At 45.8% G+C, this 21,757-nt stretch overlaps 1 protein-coding gene across 1 annotated transcript; it reads left to right on the forward strand.

Moving 5' to 3' along the window:
* Positions 1 to 6,141: 6,141 nt before the first annotated feature.
* On the forward strand, positions 6,142 to 18,519 carry LOC310849660 (uncharacterized protein). The gene is made up of 20 exons (XM_083750203.1): positions 6,142 to 6,223; positions 7,895 to 7,962; positions 8,111 to 8,279; positions 10,106 to 10,247; positions 10,325 to 10,443; positions 10,575 to 10,724; positions 11,138 to 11,280; positions 11,434 to 11,548; positions 11,651 to 11,787; positions 11,973 to 12,092; positions 12,226 to 12,340; positions 12,719 to 12,847; positions 13,005 to 13,169; positions 13,462 to 13,620; positions 13,729 to 13,833; positions 13,951 to 14,056; positions 14,312 to 14,374; positions 14,621 to 14,803; positions 14,893 to 15,062; positions 18,115 to 18,519. Exons 1-19 carry the CDS (start codon positions 6,200 to 6,202, stop codon positions 14,925 to 14,927), a joined length of 2,247 nt encoding a protein of 748 aa, XP_083606329.1. The 5' UTR covers positions 6,142 to 6,199; the 3' UTR covers positions 14,928 to 15,062; positions 18,115 to 18,519.
* The last annotated feature ends 3,238 nt before the right edge of the window (positions 18,520 to 21,757 follow it).

The following is a 21,757-nucleotide window of genomic DNA, read 5'->3' on the forward strand; positions in this document are numbered from 1 at the left end:
TCTGTGCTTGGTTGGGAAATGTGCATGGTAAGAAGGTAAAGACTCTTTTCAGTGATCGCGGGGGAGAATTCACTTCTCAGCAGTTTGAAGCTTTTCTGACTGAGAAAGGAATTCAACACGATTTGTCTAGTCCTCGCTCGCCATGGCAGAATGGACTTGCGGAACGAGCAAATCAAACATTGCTTCAAGGGTTAAAAACCTTGCTGCATGATGCCAATCTTCCAGAGAGTTATTGGGCCGAAGCTCTCTCATGTTTCACCTACAGTTATAATCGCAGGTTATCTTCAGCGATTGGTTGTACCCCCTATGAGAAGATGTTTGGCAAGAAGCCATACATCAAACACATGAAAATTTTTGGTTCTGACATGTGGGTTCACTCACCACAAAGCTCCAAGTTAGACAAGCGTGGATTGCATGGTATCTTTCTAGGTTATCAGAAAGGGTCTTACAGAATAATGATGACTGACTCTAAGACAATTAAGCTCACAAGAAGTGTTGAGTACAATGCCAAGTGGGGAGAGAATGTGGGAATTTTCCAATGTTATCCTGATGACAGTGATGAGACTGAGGATAGTCAAAAGCAACCACAACAACCCACACCCACTGATGAAGGTTCTGATTCTGAGTCTGAAACTGAATCGGGTGATTCAGAGGATTTCAAGAGTGCGAAAGCCTCTATGCGACCCTCTGAAAGCTCTGATCAAGAATTAGAGGAACCATTGTTCACAATAGGTCACTTTTCTCCTAAGAAGGAAGAGGAGAGTGTTGAAGACTTAAGGCTAATTCGCAGGTCACAGAGAGCAACAAAAGGCAGACCTCCAAAGAGATTTGCTGACGAGTTTGCTAAGATAGCAGTAACAGCTGTTAAAAGCTCCAAGAAGGTGTTTGAACCTTCAAGTTTCAAAGAAATCCAGGATTTGGATTCAAAGGAAGCTGAGCCATGGTTAAATGCCATGAAGGCTGAGCTTGATTCCTTGGAAAGGAACAAAACATGGGACCTTGTTCCAGTAGTTCCAGGAATGAAACTGCTTGGAAGCAAATGGGTCTTCAAAGCGAAGACTGATCAAAATGGCAAGATAGTCAGACACAAAGCCAGATTGGTAGCCAGAGGTTTTGCACAGGTACCAGGTGAAGACTATCATGAGACCTACTCACCCACCGTGAGGTATGAGAGCATTAGGCTTATGCTCAAGCTAGCTGCAGAAGAGAATCTACACATTAGTCACCATGATGTGAATACAGCTTTTCTGTACGGATCTCTAGATGAATCACTTTATATGCTTCCACCTGATGGCGTACAGGTAAAACAGGGATTTGTTTGTGCTCTGAAGAAGTCCCTTTATGGTCTCAAACAAAGTGCACGGTGTTGGCACACAAAACTCACTGAAGTATTGTTTTCTCTAGGTTTTAAGCAAGGGAAAGCTGATCCATGTGTATTTGTCAAAGAGGAGGGGCAAAAGAAACTATATTGTTTGTTTTATGTTGATGATCTTTTATTCTTTTGGAAGGATGTCACAATGTACAATAACGCCCTAGCTCAATTGAAAGAGCACTTTGACATGAAAGATCTTGGTGAGGTAAACAACTACCTATCTCTGGAAATAGAGAGAGATCAAGATGGTAATATTCTAGTACACCAGTCACGTAAAATTGCTGATGTGTTAAGCAAACTAAACCTGATGGATGCTAACCCTGTAGACACACCGATGACAACAGGTTATCAGGTAGATGACACTGAAGAAGCATTTTCTGATACTACACTGTACAGAAGTGTGCTAGGCAAGCTAAACTTCATTGCCAGATGTTCAAGACCTGACATTGCTGTTAGCTGTAATTTGCTAAGCAGACAAGTCAACAATCCTACTGTTAAGGATTGGAAAGCTCTGAAACGCATAGCGCGGTATTTGAAAGGCACTATGCATTACAGACTGAGATTTAACAATCAGAAGTCTGGTGGTCTTGAGATATTTGCAGATGCAAGTTTTGGAAGTGACACTACAGACAGGAAAAGTACGTCTGGAGTTTGCTATAAGTACAATCAGGGTCTGTTTGATTGGTCATGCAAGAAGCAAACAACAGTTAGCTTAAGTACTTGTGAAGCTGAACTGAATGCACTGTCTTATTCACTTAAGGATTGTGAATGGTTGTTACAATTGTGCAAAGACATGAAAATTCCTGTCAAATGTCCAATCCAGGTTTACCAGGACAACAAAGCATGTTTGGCTTTGCTGAATTCTGAAGGTTGTAAGCAAAGCACGAAGCACTTGCAATTGAAGTTGCAACATGCTAGGGAACGTATTCAAAAGGGACTCGTAACGGTGTCCTATATGCCAGGTAATGAAATTCCTGCTGATGTATTGTCCAAGATTGTATCAAGGGATCAACACTGTACCTATGTGCAGAAGTTGGGTTTGTACTGATATTGTACGAACACGCTGCCCAGTGGTGTTCACAGAAAGGGGGAGGATGTTGGTTTCTGCTTCCTTCACTGAGCAGCGAAGTGCTTGTCACAAGACAATGTTTACATTCCACAGTCAAGTGCTGTTGGGTTTTCTCACGGGAAAGGAGACTGGATGTGACGTACACTGGTTTCCTGTTTTTCACTGTTCTTTGCAGTTCAGTGTGATTCTCTCCGTGCTTTAGAGGAGAGAGGATGCCTTTCTCTGCTCCGGCAGAGGGAAGATGTTTTTCTGTAAATCACCAGCTTTGAAGTGTAAATAAAGTAATATAGAGCATGTTGGCACGTACTTTTCATCATTCCGCTGTGCACTGGACACTGCTTATCTCCAACATTCCCGGCCTCAGTGCCAAGGTTCCAGGAGAGTCCGTGGGGCCTAGTGGTTAGAACAATGTTAATGCCATGCAACGCTAGGGTGATATATATATATTCTTTGAAATGTACAGTTTAATACTTTTTCTATTATTTGTATCCTGCTTTGCAGACTCTTGTTGTCTCCTAAAGAAGCTGACAGGATTGCTCACCTTCTTTGAGTTCACAGAGCAATCCTGAAGCCATCTCAACCCTCTTAATGACCCCAGATATTTACTCTGCAGTTGAAGGAAAAACCTTTCCCAATAGTTCTTTTCACTTACAAATCCTTCAAAAGCTATAAACATCTCACATAAATATGGGTAGATCTGTGACAATTCAAGAACTGAGGTATTTACTGATTCAAGGGAACAGCTTAGACTGGCCAGGAGATGGCAACCAGCAAGCATTTTCATGTATCACGACAAGAGAGAAGCCAGGAGACAAGACTGCCTCTTTCTGTGATATATGTATGATGCTTGTTGGGTGGGCAGTGGTTTTCAACCAGGGTGCTGTGGCACTCTTTGGTGCCTTGAATGATGGTCAAGGGTGCCGTGAGCAACACTGGCCTTTGTCCCTCTTTCTCCCCCCCCCATGCCTTCTTGCATCTCTGCCTCCCAAAGGCTTGCACAGCTGTTTGTTGCAGCACCCCTGGCTACAAGCTCCCCAGGCGAATGGTGCCTCTGGAACTGGCCAGGGGGTACCTCCCAGGCCCCTGTGTGGCAACATGAGGAGGCACCTCTCTTTAGGGAAGGGGCGGCAGCTGCGGCTGTCCAGAGGACTCCTAAGGAGAGGCGAGAGGAGAAGAGGGAACACTCCACAAGGGAAGGAGTCAGAAAAAGAACGAGAGGCTGCCAGCTCTGCTGGCAAGGGGTGACATAGCTGGGCTCCTGAGCCTCACAGGGCTGCCACAGAAAGAACATAGTTGGTCAAGGGAGCCGTGGACTCAAAAAAGTCCAAAACCTTTGGCTAAAGGAAACCCAGCCAGATTGCGGGGGGGTTTAAAAATAAATTAATAATATTGTTATGACCAATTTCTCAAGTCTTTAAAAGTTGTTACACACACTTGTCTTGGCTCCTCACCTCCATGCAACATGTAAGGTGAGAAACTCTGTCATAACAATAAAATTAAGATCTGCCTTGCTTTGACTGTTTCCTGCCGCCACTCATTTTTCCCTGACACATCATGGATTTAGCCCCAGCCCCGAGAAACCAGTAATTGAAGGAGGTGGGTAATGGGAATTGAAGTGTATGCTGAGAGAAATTGAATTGAAGTGTATGCTGTTTCTGAGAAACAGCTTTTCACTTCACTCACAGAAGTTGCTCAGTTCTGCTCCTGGTTGCTGGTGTGGTTTTTTTTTTTAAAAAAACACAACTGCAAGCATTGTATGATGTCACAGTAGGGGGCTTGCAGGCACTGGGCAACCAAAGTTGGCATGAGTATTACACGAATCTTAAGGTGCACACATAGCAGACACGCACCCTAGAGAAAAAACAATCCTTCACCATTCAAAAATTATAAAATATTCCCTGGAAAAAAAGACAACGGCTAGGCAACGGCAGTTGAGAACATGGAATTCCCGGCCTCAGTGCCAAGGTTCTAGGAGAGTCCGTGGGGCCTAGTGGTTAGAACAATGTTAATGCCATGCAACGCTAGGGTGATATATATATATTCTTTGAAATGTACAGTTTAATACTTTTTCTATTATTTGTATCCTGCTTTGCAGACTCTTGTTGTCTCCTAAAGAAGCTGACAGGATTGCTCACTTTCTTTGAGTTCACAGAGCAATCCTGAAGCCATCTCAACCCTCTTAATGACCCCAGATATTTACTCTGCAGTTGAAGGAAAAACCTTTCCCAATAGTTCTTTTCACTTACAAATCCTTCAAAAGCTATAAACATCTCGCATAAATAGGGGTAGATCTGTGACAATTCAAGAACTGAGGTATTTACTGATTCACGGGAACGGCTCAGACTGGCCAGGAGAGGGCAACCAGCAAGCATTTTCATGTATCACGACAAGAGAGAAGCCAGGAGACAAGACTGCCTCTTTCTGTGATGTATGTATGATGCTTGTTGGGTGGGCAGTGGTTTTCAGCCAGGGTGCTGTGGCACTCTTTGGTGCCTTGAATGATGGTCAAGGGTGCCGTGAGCAACACTGGCCTTTGTCCCTCTTTCTCCCCCCCCCATGCCTTCTTGCATCTCTGCCTCCCAAAGGCTTGCACAGCTGTTTGTTGCAGCACCCCTGGCTACAAGCTCCCCAGGCGAATGGTGCCTCTGGAACTGGCCAGGGGGTACCTCCCAGGCCCCTGTGTGGCAACATGAGGAGGCACCTCTCTTTAGGGAAGGGGCGGCAGCTGCGGCTGTCCAGAGGACTCCTAAGGAGAGGCGAGAGGAGAAGAGGGAACACTCCACAAGGGAAGGAGTCAGAAAAAGAACGAGAGGCTGCCAGCTCTGCTGGCAAGGGGTGACATAGCTGGGCTCCTGAGCCTCACAGGGCTGCCACAGAAAGAACATAGTTGGTCAAGGGAGCCGTGGACTCAAAAAAGTCCAAAACCTTTGGCTAAGGGAAACCCAGCCAGATTGGGGGGGGTATAAAAATAAATTATTAATATTGTTATGAGCAATTTCTCAAGTCTTTAAAAGTTGTTACACACACTTGTCTTGGCTCCTCACCTCCATGCAACATGTAAGATGAGAAACTCTGTCACAACAGTAAAATTAAGATCTGCCTTGCTTTGACTGGTTCCTGGCACCGCTCATTTTTCTCTGACCCATCATGGATTTAGCCCCAACCCCAAGAAACTAGTAACTGAAGGAGGTGGGTCATGGGGAATTGAAGCATATGCTTTCTGCATACAACACACCCACTGCCAAGCAGCTCCATCTCATCTGCCCCCAACCCCATACCACCCTCTCTCCTAAAATAGACGGGGGTCACTGAATCCTTCCCAGCAATAGGATTAGCCGTTCTGGAAGATTCCTAAGATGTTATTAATCCAGAGTTCAGATTTAAGAATTCAAAGGTCCCAAATATAAAATAAACGTTCATAAATGTACACGGCAAACACATAAGCAAGTACAGGGGATCAATCCTGTCAGCTTCTTTAGGAGACAACAAGAGTCTGCAAAGCAGGATACAAATAACTGTACATTTCAAAGAATATATATATATATCACCCTAGCGTTGTATGGCATTAACATTGTTCTAACCACTAGGCCGCGCGGACTCTCCTAGAGCCTTGGCACTGAGGCCGGGAATTCCATGTTCTCAACTGCCGTTGCCTAGCAACAGCAGTGACCGTTTGAACTGAGGTTCCTGCATCCTCAGCTTCTCGAGGTTGGCAGAGGTGGCCTGTAGTGACCTTCGCGCAGTCACTACAGTAGAGGATGGCGTCCCAAAGACTCCTGGAGGTAAGCAGAGGTTGCCATGGCCAGGGGACTTAACTCTGGAACCTAGATTAATGGTATTGTAGGGCCAATAGAATATTGTTCTCTATATGATCCCAAAAACTCTTTTAGGCATTTTCTCCTCTCTCAGATGTTAGAGTAAAAATGGGCCTCTCTCTCTGGAATGTCTGGCTTAGGCGGGTAGAAGATAAGATCAAATTTAATGGGTGTTATTGTAACCCCAGACAGGGGGAGGCTGAAAAGGAGGAGGGTAACACAAGAAACTAACCCCATCTTATTGCTATTAGTTTAAATCACATGTTTTACATGTGAACACATGTCTATGCATTTTAAGGGGTATAAAAAGTGGGCGCACCCTTACTGGGGTGTGCAGGTTGCGAGGTTATCGCTCTGTACCTTTGTTCTGTATATGCATTTCAAATAAAACCGTTAATAACCTGCAAGGACGTTTTGCCGCTTTGTGTGAATCTGTGCTCCGGGGACCCAATAGCAGATATGGAACAGGTCCTACAGTATCACCCAGTTTGGCAAAGAGCTTTCCAAAGTCAAAGAAAGGGTTGAGCTTTGCCCAAGTTTCTGGAAGGGGAGAAGGAATACCAAAAAGGAAAATTCAGTTTCCTATATTGAAGTCGATTGAATATTATTTTGAACAGAGGATTCCTTCTGATATAATAATAATAATAATAATAATAATAATAATAATATTTTTTTTATTTATACCCCGCCCTCCCCAGCCAAGGCCGGGCTCAAAGCGGCTTACCAGCAATAATAAAAACAAGATGAATGATTACAACTTAAAAACAAAAATAAAATACAACATTAAAATAATGGAACATTAAAATATTAAAATGTAGCCTCATCGCAGGAGGAGAAGGAAAAGAAAGAAAGAAAGAAAGAAAGAAAAGAGGAAAAGAGAGAGGGAGGGAGGGAATCAAATTGGCTCCAAGCCAAAGGCCATTTATGTACACGTGAATCTGGAAGAGACTTCATTTCTCTTGAGTGGCTGGCCCAGTGGAGGGGAAGGGGGTACCGGGTGGAGCTGGTTTTTCTGCAGAGCTGAGGCAGGGAGCCCTGCAGCCCACCTGTCCACAGAGTCCATCACAGGAAAGGGCTGCTCCCAGGTGCAGGCAAGGGAGAGACAGGAGCCCTGGCGGAGCTCTGCTCCTGGAGGAAGGACGGATGAGAACAGCGCCATGGGCTCTGCTGAGACAGGCCAGCTCCCTCAGGTCTCCTCTCCCCCAACTCTTACCTGGTGGCAGCCATTTCATCAGGCTGCCTCAGTGGGAGAGATGACAACAGCATTTTAGACACTGGGTGGGGCCTGAGCTTGTGAGTTGTCTTTTCGTCTGCCCTCCTTGCCTCCTTTCTTTGTGTGTTGTATTTCTGTTGGTCAGATTGTTTCTTACAATAGAAGTCTGCCATTAGGGAGTTTCTTGCATTTGATTTCATGGAAGGCTCTCTTGGAGCCTTTTTGGCTTAAGAGAGGGGTACAAATGCTCTAAATGAATAGAAGGATGAATAAGGTCTCTAAGGAAATGGAGGACAGAGATTTTCAGTTTGTTTCCCACCCTACCTCATCTGCGCTTTCCTGATCAACACAAAAACATGAATGGGTCTGATCCATTCTTCACATTCTGATGTTCCTGTTTCTCTTTTCTCTTTTCTCATGGGCAGGGAATTGATTTTGATGAAGATCAAATATCGGAAATCAGCCTGGAAGATGGGGTGGATCTTCCTCCAAGGTAATCCTGTGCTAACCCTCTCCCCCATAATCAATTGCTTAAAAACAACAACACCCGGTCCATTTCTATGGTGATGGCGCTTGGGGAATTTGAAAGATGGGAGGCAATAAACCCTTTTTACAAACGTGCTACTCCTCTCTCCCCTCAGCATCCCAACCACAGGTTCTCCGGATGCGGCTGATCTTCCTCCTGAAAGTGTCAATAAGGAACAGCTGAAGCCCAGACTTACGGAGGTCGTCGCCACGATGAAGAATGGGAAGATCCGAAGGAAGGCGCTCCAAGATCTTTCCGCCCTCCTGCAGAAGATCCAGGAATATGTGAGTTAAAAGTCTGGTAGTTGTTGTTCTCTTTGACATCTGGTGAGAGGGCGTTCCACAGGGAGGGCGCCACTACCGAGAAGGCCCTCTGCCTGGTTCCCCATAACTTGGCTTCTCGCAGTGAGGGAACCGCCAGAAGGCCCTCGGTGCTGGACCTCAGAGTCCGAATAGAACGATGGGGGTGGAGACGCTCCTTCAGATATACTGGACCAGCGCATCCCCCCCCCTGTGGAACATGCCCCAGCCATTTTGTTGGCTGGGACCCACTCCCCGGCAGCCCTGACCCCTCCCCTTAAGATCAAAATAAAATCTTAAAACAAAAACAAAACAAAATAAAAACCCCAGAAAATAAAACAATACAAACAAAAAAACTGTAAAAATTACAAATCCATCAAAATCAAACAAATTCCCAAGCCCAACCAAACATCTACCCCACCCCACCCCCCACATACAAAAAAGTCAAAAGGGAAAGGAAAATTGTAAAACATTTTAAAATGAACTCTGCGCCCCTTCGGGTCCTCCTGGGCAGCAGCAGCAGTGACAGCAACCGTCCTTGTGAGGCTTCAGGCCCCACCCTGGGCCAGGTGGTGAGTGGCAGGAGCAGGGCCCTCAGGCACTCACACAGGGGAGTCCTCCTTGGCAACACAGCAGTAGCAGTCCTTGTGAGGCTTCCAGCCCCACCCTGTGCCAGGTGGTGAGTGGCAGGAGCAGGGCCCTCAGGCACTCACACAGGGGAGTCCTCCTGGGCAGTACAGCAGTAGCAGTCCTTATGAAGCCAGTCAGGCCCCGCCCTGTGCCAGGTGGTGAGTGGCTGAAGCAGGGCCCTCAGGCACTCAAACAGGGGAGTCCTCCTGGGCAGCACAGCAGTAGCAGTCCTTGTGAGGCTTCAGGCTCCATCGTGGGCCAGGTGGTGAGTGGCAGGAGCAGGGCCCTCAGGCACTCACACAGGGGAGTCCTCCTTGGCAACACAGCAGTAGCAGTCCTTGTGAGACCTGTCAGGCCCCGCCCTGGGCCAGGTGGTGAGTGGCAGGAGCAGGGCCCTCAGGCACTCACACAGGGGAGTCCTCCTGGGCAGCACAGCAGTAGCAGTCCTTGTGAGGCTTCAGGCTCCATCGTGGGCCAGGTGGTGAGTGGCAGGAGCAGGGCCCTCAGACACTCACACAGGGGAGTCCTCCTGGGCAGCAAAGCAGTAGAAGTCCTTATGAGGCTTCCAGCCCCACCCTGGGCCATGTGGTGAGTGGCAGGAGCAGGGCCCTCAGGCACTCACACAGGGGAGTCCTCCTGGGCAGCACAGCAGTAGCAGTCGTTATGAGACCTGTCAGACCCCGCCCTGGGCCAGGTGGTGAGTGGCTGAAGCAGGACCCTCAGGCAATCACACAGGGGAGTCCTCCTGGGCAGCACAGAGTAGCAGTCCTTGTGAGGCTTCAGGCCCCATCGTGGGCCAGGTGGTGAGTTGCAGGAGCAGGGCCCTCAGGCATTCACCCAGGGGAAGCATTGCAACCATGCAGTGCTGTCAAGGCCTTCAGGCTGCTCTTTCTAGGCCCACCCTGCAAGGTGCCCAAGGGACAATTACGCATCCCACACATACCCAATTTTGAGAACAGAGCTGGGCCATAGCAGAACGAATCCCAGTGAGTAAAAGTGCTGATAAAAGAAGTAAAAAGCAAACATCAAGAAAAGAGGGGTGGGAAGTCAAAAAGAAATGGGTTTTTTCTGTATAGGATGCTAAATGTTTTGGAATGTTTGGAAGATTTAATAAAAATGTTATAGGAAAAATGGTGATGGGTTACTTCTCTTATCAGTCCCTTCTCTGGGTTTCTTCTCAGCCATCGGAAGCGCTTCCTGCATCCTCCCTTGGCCAGCTGGTGGCTATTTCCTCTCTGTGCGCACTGGATCCGGACCCGGAGTGCAGGCAGCGGGCAGCAGAGGCCCTCTGCCATCTTCTGCCCATCCTGCAGCGCTACGAAGGTAAGTCTGGAAGAATGCATCCCTGTATGGGGTGGGGTGAGGAAGACCCAAACTAACCCTTTGGCTTTTCTTTGCAGAGACACTGGCACGAACTTCGTGGAACCAAAGACTCATCTTCAGAGCTCAGAAGGTCCTCAAATCCACCGGAGGGCCGGTTCCTGAATTGTTCGTGAATAATTGTTACTCTCTTGCCAGGGTAAGTCGCTCTCGCACAAGGCCCAGTGGTCTCTCAAGCCACATGTTCTGGGTTCTGCAGAGGCAGCACCTGGGCTTTCGGCTCCCCAGCCCTGCCCTGTGGGCTTCTCTGACCTTCCTCTCTCTCTTCAGGTGTTTGGCGCCTTTCTCCCTGCGGAGCAGCTCTTGGAGGCCATGTGCTTCCTGGCTAGAGACCTGGTTGTCGAGAGCAGCTTCAACCAACTGGATATCTCCCACTTACTGCAAGAATTCATCAAGCAGTTTGGCGGCACAAAAGTGGAGGTAAGGTGTCTGCAAAGTAGGAGAGAAGAAGATTCTCCGCTTTGGTGTAGGGGAGGCAACTTCATGCCATTGGGTGGCTAGGACACGTGTTAGTTGAGAGGGGCCTGGCAATGTCAGGACAAGAATCTCAGCCAAGGGTCCTGAGAAACATGGGTTCAGGGAATGGAGAATTCTCCTCCTTCTGGGAGCAGACTGGCAAGCTTCTTCTCTTGGCCCACAATGGATAGGGGAACTGGCGCCCTGGAGCTGCCTGGGTCCAATACTCCCAAGGACCCTGAGTGGTACCATGGAAGGAAGATGGCTGTGGTGGCACAGGTCAAGGGTCCCTCTTTCAATGAGGGATGGAGGGATCCGCCTGCAGACAGCCCCGCTTCCTTGTACTCTCCAAGCAACCCTCTCCTTTTTTCTGACAGGTGGAGGTGCTGCTGGAGGCCTTCTATAAGATCGCCCAGGGGCCTACAGTGCAAGGCAGAGACATGGCCGTCTTTGCTTTGTCCATCCTGTCACACCAGCACCTGGTGAAAGTGGTGGAATATCTCCTCCAGTTTCTCTTCAGGTATGGAGCCCTCCAGGATTGACTGGGCTAAGGGGAAGGTTGGCACGCTGCAGGGCTTGCTCAGAAAGCCCTTGCTGCCATTTCCTCTCTCTGGAGCATGGCAGCAAGCAGAAGACTTGAATCTGACCATTGCTTTTGTTTTTGCATTCACAGAGACTGTGAGAGAGTTTGGAAGGAGGTTTTAGCATCGGCTGATCCAGAACAACTGATCCATCTCATGGCCAAGCAGATTTACCGAAGCCCCTTGGCGGAATCTGCCACCCAAGTGGTAAGGACCAACCACCTCCTTTCTGGCTTCCTTCTTCCCAGGGTAATATCTAGGGGTTCCCGTATTCTGCAGAAAAGTGACTTGCACCTCTCTCTCTTCCAGCAACATCTCACCAGCCTGTTGCACGCCATCCTCAGGATGGAGGACTACAAGGCAGCTGTGCGCCGGAACTTCCCACAGCTGCTGATCGCTCTCCTGGGGATGGTTGTCAACTTCCATTACGACCAGGAATTCCTCGGGTGAGTAGTGTGTTCCAAAGAGACCAATGGAGTCCTTTCCCCTTCAGCCTCGGGGGGTTTTCAGTCCAGCTTGGTTTTCCAAGGGAGGCTCTCCTTCAGGCGGCTGCTAGGGAGGAAGGATGGGGAAGGAATTTGAGTGTGTGGCAATGACCCTCCTGGTGATCATGGCCTTGCTTTGGTTCCAGAGGGGCTAAGGAAGTTCTGCACCTCCTTCTGGGCACCACTGGAGAGGAAGTAGAGACGGCCATCGTCGACCAACTTTTCTGCCGGGAGAATTTCAGCCAGGGATTGTCTGCCATGGTGAGGTAAGAGGAAGAACACGGTAAGCTTCCCCAATGGTCTGGCAAACGGAGCTGAAGGCACGGGGTTGGACTGTGCCCCTGTTTGCTTCCTGCGGTGTCTTTCCCTTCCTTACCAAGATCTGCTTCTCCATTTCAGAGCTATCGGAAAGCGACGCTGGTGGATCCCTCCCATGGTGGAAAATATCACCGCTGCTCTCGAGAACCAGGCGTTTGCCGGAGTGCCACAAGTCGCGGCAGCTATCTACATCGAGGTGAGGGGGACTGAGGTGCAGGAGGAAATGTGTGCAGCAAGGAGGCCCTGGCTTGGTTTCGGTCGAGTGTTGGACTTTGTGTTCTTTAGCTCCCTTTGTGTCCTTGGTTCCCCAACCAGCCTTCATCAGAATTTGGACCTTGCAGTTGCCTTTACCTTCCAAATTCTGTGGGTTATGTCAAGGCTACTTTGAGCCTAAGGACTGTTGCCTGTTTTAGTTCTCCTCAGAGTAGACCCATTGGATTTGATGTACATGACAAACTTTGGTCCATTCACTTCAGTAGGTTTGCTCTGTGCAGAATTGCAAATGGTGGGTAAAAGGAGAATGTGCCTCGGCCTCTCTTCACTGAAGAGTTTCTTTCTCTTTGGGCCTCTTTAGCTGCTCAGCTGCCATCTGCTTCCCTGTGAGGATACACTGGAGCAGATCCTCAACTGGCTGGAACATGACTACCTGCAAGTCCGGAAGCTCAGCATCAGAGGGATATCCCTGCTTCTGGACTCTGATATGGCAAGTGATGCTCAGAGGGAGGGAGGGAGGGAGGGAGGGGTACAGATCTCGATTCCAATCATGGCCCAGCACTCTTTTGCTGGCACAATACTGAAGAGCCTGTGCTAAAAGGCGTGAGGCATTTCAGACCTTTGAAAAGATTCTCTCTTTTGTGTAGGATCCTTCGCTTCTGCGGCTCTTGCTGCTGGATTCCCTCCTTTATGCAAAAGCCGATGTCCTCCCAGAGTTGATAGAGCTCGTAGACCAAGCCTACCTCTCCGGGGACCTGGTAGAGGAAGAGCTGAAGATGCTGGCGGCAACTTACTGCGGTCTGGCTGCCCATGTGAGTATGAGGAAAAACATGACATCACACACGGTGGAGAAGGAATGCTTTGGAAGAGGAAGGGTGGGGTTTAGACTGGCATGCAGCGGAGATGTTCTGGCTTCAGGAGGCTGTTCTTCTGGAGCACCTTCTCTTGGAAGCCTGCCTAGAAAACACAGGGGGAGAGTCACCCTGCCCCCAGTCTCCCCCAGGAGGAGGATAGGGGGCTGAGCAGCCTCAAAACACCCCAGTGGGCAGGAGAAAGGAAACTGCTCTGATGAGAAACACAGTCTCTGATGTTTTCTGCCTACAGAAGGAAGACTCCATTCGGGCATCAGCCATCCAACATCTGGGGCTGCTTCGAGGCTGGGCGAGAGACCAAAGGCTTCCCATAACATCAACAGAAGAAGAAGCCATTAACGAACTGGTTGTCGTCCTCATTCACCTCGAAGACAAGGATGAGGTGGCCAAGGTGAGGGCCAAAGAGGTGGACTTATGCAGTAGGAGGGAGGGATTGTTCTCAGGAGCTTCCAAGACTATGTACTGCAATTTGTAACCCTCTTCTCTTCTTGTGTTGCAGGCCGCAAGGGGGGCTCTTTCCCATCTAGCCCCAGAAGTCAAGTGGTGGGCTCATCCCAACAAATTTAGCCTCCACTTTGCTCTCCACCAGGCTGCCAAGCATCTGGTAAGTTCCCTCTGCTTCATTGGCAGCTTTGCCCATGGATGTCTTTGGGAGTGCAAGGCTCTTCTGCCATGCTCTCAAGCCTCTCTGATGCCACTTCTCCTTTGTCTTTGCCGACAGAGCAAGACCTTCAGCAAGGACATCCTTCGGAGTGCTGCCTTGTTATGTACGAAGCTGTCTGCAAAGAGGCTGCCAGCAGTCTCCAGGGTGGCAGCTCTGCTTCTGGGTAAGTCAAGCAACGTCCTTCCCTGGTAGGGATGGACAGAAATGTCTTGGTAATGATGGCAGGGAGGCTGGGCATGTCCCCAGGTCACCTGCTAGGTAGGCCTCCATCTATGCCCAGATCTTGCTCTGAGTGCTTTGCGAGGGTGGAGGCCTCTAGATGCAGCAGAGCATACCTGTCTTCCTGCCAAGCTGCCTCTGTCTCTGCTTGCTTTGCACCAAGATGATGTCCCTTTTCTTGACCTCTCTCTCTCTCTAGGTCATCTGGCTTTCCGGGATGCCGGTTTCATCCACAATCAAGACATGGCATCCTATGGAACATGTGAGTGAGATGTACGGAGGGCAGGGAGGGATGCTTCTGCTGAGAAAGGTCTTCAGGGGAAGGCAAATTCCCAGATGTATGTTCAGACAGAGGTGCCACAAGATGAACATGCATAGAGGAATGGAATGTGACTTTACTGCTCTCTCTCACACACAAACACACCTGATGGCTGTTTTCATATTGTTGATGGGTGGCTCTTTTCCTGTGCATCTTCACCTTGCTCAACCTTTCTCCCTTTCCACTCAGGGCTGGAAGAGATGCAGCAGCACGAGGAAGAAGGGCTCAGGCAGACAGGGAGGAGCTGCCTGAACATCATGCAGCGGGCCTGTAAACATCAGCAGAAAGGCAGGGTCCAGCGCTTTTTGAGGAGGCTGCTCTACTGTGTTCACAGGGAACCTTACCCACAGGACTTCCTGAGCTGCATGCCAGGTGAGTGAGGCATCTGGTGGGCTGTTGGGACATCTGGTGGGCTGTTTGGATGGGACGTTTCTCAAGGAGCCCCTTTCTCCTCCTGACAGAACATCCGCAGCAGCGCCAGGCCAAGGCAACGTGAACATCAGAGTTGTGCTGCAGAGATACCATCTTCTGCTCTCCACGGGATCCAGTCTGGACCAGCGCCAAGAACATCAACACCATCAGGATCGACCAAGAGGAGTGGTGCTGCCCTCACGACCCTCCGTACACAGTGGTAGGAAACCTTTTTGTTGTTGTTTTGTTTCTTGTTGATGTTGTTTTTGATTGTTGATTTTATTGATTTGAATCTCAGGGTGGTTCACAACACCAAGTATACGAAGCACAAAATACATAATAAGAATAATCACGGCACAAAATTCATAATAAAAATATCAGAACATAATATAAATTAAAATAATAAAAACATACTAAAAATAGCCACAAGACTAATGTATGCACACTAATAAACAATACAAGAGCCCTGAAACAACACTCCAGCCCACAAATACAAAATCTAAACATAACACATTTAACAACCATTTAAAACAACCCCACCTTCTTGAAGAAGGCTGATATATTAGATTTAGAAGGTTGGAATATGAGGTTTGGATGGCACGCCTACCTAACATACATTAAAGTGGCAGTGCATAAGGACTTTTTAAATCATATAGTCAGAATTTCATTATACAAGGTCTGGGATAAGTACCACAGACTATTAGAGCCCAAAATACCCTGGTGGGTATCCCCAGTGGAGATGATAACGGTAAAAAAGACAAACATGGACACAAATTGAGCAACTTACCAACAATTAATAAAGGTAGAACAGGGCCAATTAAAAATCAAATTGTATGAAGAAATTAAACAGTATTGTAACGGCTGGATTCAATATCACCAAATAGTGCATATATTTAATCAGGATAAGAAAATTGGTTTGGGAGAAAAGAAGTCATTATTACAAAAGGAATTAGTACAAACTAATAAAAAGACCCTATCTGGGATGTATGATGTACTTTTGGAATGGGAACTCAAGGATGAGATGCTAAAGGATGTTATGATAAAGTGGGCGCAGGATTTTGGCCACAACATAATGTTAGAACAATGGGAAAAGCTGTGGAAATTTGACATCAAGTTCACAGCATGTTATACAATAAGGGATCTAATGAAAATGATCTACCGGTGGTACCTAACCCCCGCCCCAAGGAATCGGCAAAAATCTATAAGCAAAAAACCAATGTGTGCTGGAGGTGTAACACCGAGATAGGAACAATGTACCATATATGGTGGGGTGTAAGGAGATAAAAAGCTTTTGGAACAAAGGTCATGAAGAAATCATTAAGATTTTTAAAAAATCATTCAACAGGGAACCAGAAGCGCATGTTGCAAGCATATAATCTTGATTCTTAAGAATCTAGGCACTTCTAGCCTTAACAATTTAAGCATTATTAGGATACATGGTTATACATAAAACATAAAGGTAAAACTCTTCCAGGTGGCCTTGCCACATTCCCCCCTTTCAAGCTTAGAAACAAGTCACAGTTGTTTCTCCAGCTTGACTCTCATGTTGAACCCTGGTATAGACAACTGTGTCTCTCAAGGGGATCTCTTCAGGGGGCATTTCACGAATTAGTCGAGCGTACTCATGCTCTTCTTCTGGCAGAGGGAGCAGGGCTCGGTATATGGCCATAATGTGGGTTTCGGTGAGATTCTTAATGCTTCGGGCCACCATTCCTCTGACTAGAGATATGCAGCAATGGGTGATGCAAAGAAGTATTAGGAAGACTAATCCTCCTACCGCAATGGCGGTCAAAAGGCTGTGTAACCATCCTGCTCCTGGGACCCAAGACCACATCCATTCCCAAGGATTCTGACTGGGTTGGTTATCATTTATAAGGGCCTGTAATTTTGGCAACTCGTCCTCAATAGTGTTGTTGAGGTCATGAAACTTCACTCTGCATTTGCCTTCCGGGACTATTTTACAAAAACCTCCTGATTTGGCGAGGAGACAGTCAAGAGCAAGTCTATTAGCTGCTGCTATCTGGTTCAGAGCTGGACCATAAAGAAGGCTGATCGCCGAAGAATTGATGCTTTTGAATTATGGTGCTGGAGGAGACTCTTGAGAGTCCCATGGACTGCAAGAAGATCAAACCTCTCCATTCTGAAGGAAATCAGCCCTGAGTGCTCACTGGAAGGACAGATCGTGAAGCTGAGGCTCCAATACTTTGGCCTCCTCATGAGAAGAGAAGACTCCCTGGAAAAGACCCTGATGTTGGGAAAGATGGAGGGCACAAGGAGAAGGGGACGACAGAGGACGAGATGGTTGGATAGTGTTTTCGAGGTTACCAGCATGAGTTTGACCAAACTGTGGGAGGCAATGGAGGACAGAGGTGCCTGGCGTTCTCTGGTCCATGGGGTTATGAAGAGTCGGACATGACTAAACGACTAAACAACAACAATCTGGTTCAAATTCTCAATCTCAGACTGCAACTGTCAGAGTATATGTGTAGTGGCATTGATGGTTTTCAAATAGTGCTTCACGATTTTGTTCAGCCACAACTCCCAGATGTATGCCAATGGCGAGGATGCTAACGAAGCCTCCACCAACAGTACCCATAGACCGGTCCAGGAAAATCTCATCACTGCACTGTTCCCCTTGGACTTCTCTCCTCTTTCTGTTTCTAAGAGAGGGTAGATGAGGAAAAGCCTCCACAGTCACAGGGAAAGTAAAGGCACCTATTCCCACACACTGATAATTACCAGGATGGTAATTAGTGGCTAGTCCATTATACAAGAACCAACAGATGGATCCCTGTCCAGTGAAGTTGACTGTATATTGGGGAAAGTATGGATACAGATCTGAGGATGTGGTGTTGCTTTGGTAAGAGGCGTTGAAGGAACCCCACAACCAAAACTTATCAGTGCACTGTGTGTAATTTCCCAGCCAACCTTTATGTTGGTGGTGCTGGACATGCGGCCAATCTTTCCATTTGGCGTTCCATGATCCAGAGGTATAACAACAAAAGCACAAGCCCTGGGTGGTTCTGGAGAACCGGAAATATCAGTAGGAGGTAACATTCATTTCAGAAGGAGGTGTCGCGAAAAGGCCACTTTGATTATACAGCAGGCCTGCCAAGACAATGTCAGGGTCCCTGATTAGTCCTGGGATGAGGGACATGTCAGCTACCTTTCTAGGGTGTTCATAATAAAGGGTGACATTTTCGCCATATATTTGAAACATCTGCTTAGCATGCTTTACAGAAACATTTTCTTTTGTCATTGGTCTCCTCAAGGTCAAGATGCACATCAGGGTTAACATCAACTTCATCGTGATCAAGGAACTCCAGGGGTTCAAGGAGACCAAGGATATCAACAACTCCTCTTTCTGTGCTGAGGTCCCTACAGGTAAGTGTTTGACCTCTACTATTTCTTCTAGGGTCACTATTGCATATCCTGCCTTCCTTTTCCCTTCCCAGATGAAGCTGCTCCCGTCCATTCCACATCAGGGTTCTTCAGAGGCTCATCTTTCCGGTCTGGGCGACTGGAGTACACCTCATCCATTACTTGGAGGAAGTCATGGGGCTCATAGTCCTCTGCCTCGGGGAGGGGCAATAGAGTTTCAGGGTTCAGAGTATTTACAACTTGCAGGTGCACCTGTGGGTTTTCACACAAGAGTCCTTGATAGTTAACCATGTGATCATTGGAAAGCCAGTAGCTCTCTTTGTATTCCATAAGAGTTAAGGTCGCAGGTAGCACATTCACATATATTTCCTGTCCAAATGTGAATTTGAATGCCTTCTTGACTAATAGAGCCGTGGTGGCTACTGCTCATAGGCAAGGGGGCCATCCTTTAGCTACTGAGTCAATAGTTCAGGCAAATAGGCCACGGGTTGCTTCCAGCTGCCCATCCTTTGGGTCAAGACTCTTGCTGCCACCCCCCTTTGTTCATGTACATACAACTGAAAGGGCTTATTTGGGTTTGGCAGTCCTAGGGCTGGGGCCTGCATTAGCTTGGATTTCAACGCATTGAAGACCTCCCTCTGCTCGGTGTGTCACTCAAAATGAGCATTCTCTTTCCCCTTAGTGCTTTCATAAAGGGGCCGGGCAAGGTTACTGAAATCTGGGATCCAGGTGCGGCAGAAGCCTGCTGCTGCCAGGAATCCGCGGAGCTGTCTGCGGTTAGTGGGTTCTTTAATAATGCAACTAGCTTCCTTCCATTCAGGCCTCAATGCCCTTTGTTGATGGGAAATGTCAAATCCCAAATATCTCACAGTCTTTTGGCAAATTTGGGCCTTTTTGAGGGATACCTAATATCCAGCCTCCCATAATAGCTGCAACAATTCCTCTGTGGCCTCCTTACAGGTCTGATACTCATCACAAGCCACTATCAAGTCATCAAGAAGAACTGAAGAAGCACCATTTTCTCAGGTACTGATAGGAATTTAGCCATCCATACTTCAAAAATTTATTTAAATGTGCCTTTATACTTTATACTTTATATTAATTCTTTATACTTTTCTATTTTAATATTGTTTAGCATACCTTCCTGCTCCCGTTTAATCTGAATTATCCTTATCATTCTTTCTTTGTCGCTTATCATCCATTTATATAACATCCATGCTATCTCTTTCTCCGTCATTTGTCTTTTGTTCAGCATCATATCTATTTTCATTTCTGTCCTCATCGTTTCCTCTGCTCTTTCCGTTTTTATTAAATCATAAAGTGCTTGCACTTTTAGCCAATATTGTTTTCCTATTTTTTCTAAAAAAAACTTTTTTTGTAATTAAATTTCCCTCATCATCAAACATATCTTTTAATTTATAAAATCCATGATCTTCTAATTTCTTCCACCAGCCAGGTTCCCTTTGACCCTCCTGCATATATTTTAACGGCATCCACCTTGAGTATGTTGGCATCCATTTCTTTCTTCTTTTTAATAATATTTATTAAAGTTTCAAAAAAGTTACAAAAATGAAAAAGAAAAAAATGAGAAAAAAATAAAAGAAAAAAAATACAAAATACAGAAAAATAAGAACAATTAAAAACATTTCCCTCTTTCCATGTTTTGTCTTTCATTTACTTATTTCCCTGACCTCCTCACACCTCCCTTTTTTGTATTCTAGTTCAATTAAATATTCCAGCAAATCCTTTCCAGCTTGGTTTTTATCCTAATAGTTTATCTTAATGTAGTATAATTTTACATTCTCGTCTTTCAACAGTTAAAAAATCAATTTTTACCTAATCTTTTGTATCATTTCTGCTAAAACCACATTGTTGGCATCCATTTCGTATTCCAGTTCTTCCAGATTCCTAACGCAGTTTTCCTTGGCCCTATTGTCTTCTTAAAAGCCGTGTTAATATCTCTATTAAGTAGCCCTTCTCTTCCTATTCCTTCATTTATTTTATTCTACAGCCTTATCCATTCAATCCCTTCCTTATATCCAATATCTATTAGATTTTTCAATTGGAATGTTTCATAGTAAAATTCTAAGTTCGGTATTCCCTATCCCATCTCTTCTTGAGATGAATAATTTACTATGTCTGGAGTTCTAACTCTTTTACTTCCAAAAATCCAATTTTTATATATTTTATAATTTATATGTTAAAATCAATAAAAATTATATATAAAAAAAACAAAAATCCAATTTTTAAATACCTTATTCCATGTTTTGAACCCTATTTTCTTAATGGGTAGTGTAATTACTTGAAATAAATATAATAATTTCGGTAGCAAAAACATTTTAACTGCTCTAACCCTACCTAGAATAGATAAATTCTTATTTTTCCATGATTTTATATCCTTCTTGATTTTTCTCCATGCTTCTTTGTAATTTACATCTGGAATCCTAGCAATATTTTTAATAACATTTACCCCCAAGTATTTAATTTTTTTCCTATTGATATCCATCTTTGTCATTTTTGCAATTTCCTTCTTCTCCTCTTTATTTACATCCCAAAATAAAATTTCAGACTTCTCCAAATTTACTCCCAATCCCGACTCCTCTTTAAAGTCCTTCAGGATTATCATAAGTTCTCTTACACCCTCTAAGGGTGTATTATTGTAAATAATAACAGGATATCATCTGCATACATGTTTAACTTCATTTTTTCCTTTCCTTTCTTAGATCCTTTTATCCTTACTGAGTTTCGTATTCTGTCTGCCAAGTACTCCATATCCAGTACAAATTGTAGTGGTGAGAGTGAACATCCTTGTTTAACTCCTCTTTGTATAGTGAATTGATCTGAAACCCCCTCATTCACTCTGACCACAGCCTTCCCTTCTCTATACAATTCCCGGATTGCGTCCACAAAATTCTCTCCTAATCCTACCTCCTCTATAATATTCCATAAGAACTTATGTCTAATTGTGTCGAAAGCCTTATACACATCCAATTTTAAAACCACCAATTATCCTTTTACCCTGCTTGTTAATACATTTAACACATTTCTTATAGAATGACCTATGTATCTTCCCTTAACAAATCCATATTGACCTTCCTTAATTATTCTAGGTAGTACCTTTTCCAATCGCCTTGCCAGGATTTTTGTAAATATCTTATAGTCTTGATTTAATAGGTTAATTGGCCTCTATGACCCCACTTCTGTCGGGTCCTTTTGTGGTTTTTCAATCACTACTATTTCCGCTAGTTTCCAAGCGTCTGGGGCTTTCCCCCCTTCTAAGATATTATTAAATCCTTTTTTCAGTTCTGAGCCCAGGGTATCAATTGTTTCTTTATAAAAGTCTGCCGTAATTCCATCTAATCCTGGGGATTTCTTACTTGTAAATTATTTAACTACATTCTCTATTTCTTCCAGAGAAATTTCCTCCTTCAGTCTTAATCTATCACTTTCTTCAATTTTAAACCCTAAACTTTCTCTACTTATATTTTTATTTTCTTCTTTATATAAAGATTGATAGAATTCTGCAAATTCTTT

The sequence above is a fragment of the Podarcis gaigeae genome (assembly GCF_964106915.1).
Source record: "Podarcis gaigeae genome assembly, chromosome: 8".
Classification (NCBI taxonomy): Eukaryota; Metazoa; Chordata; class Lepidosauria; order Squamata; family Lacertidae; genus Podarcis; species Podarcis gaigeae.

What these genes read in the sequence shown, in the direction of transcription:
- LOC310849660 (XM_083750203.1), top strand. Translation starts at nt 6,200, where the DNA reads ATGGCGTCCCAAAGACTCCTGGAG. An exon ending in GGATTGTCTGCCATGGTGAG is followed by an intron (nt 12,093 to 12,225) that starts GTAAGAGGAAGA and finishes TCTCCATTTCAG; the next exon opens with AGCTATCGGAAAGCGACGCT. An exon ending in CATGGCATCCTATGGAACAT is followed by an intron (nt 14,375 to 14,620) that starts GTGAGTGAGATG and finishes CTTTCCACTCAG; the next exon opens with GGCTGGAAGAGATGCAGCAG.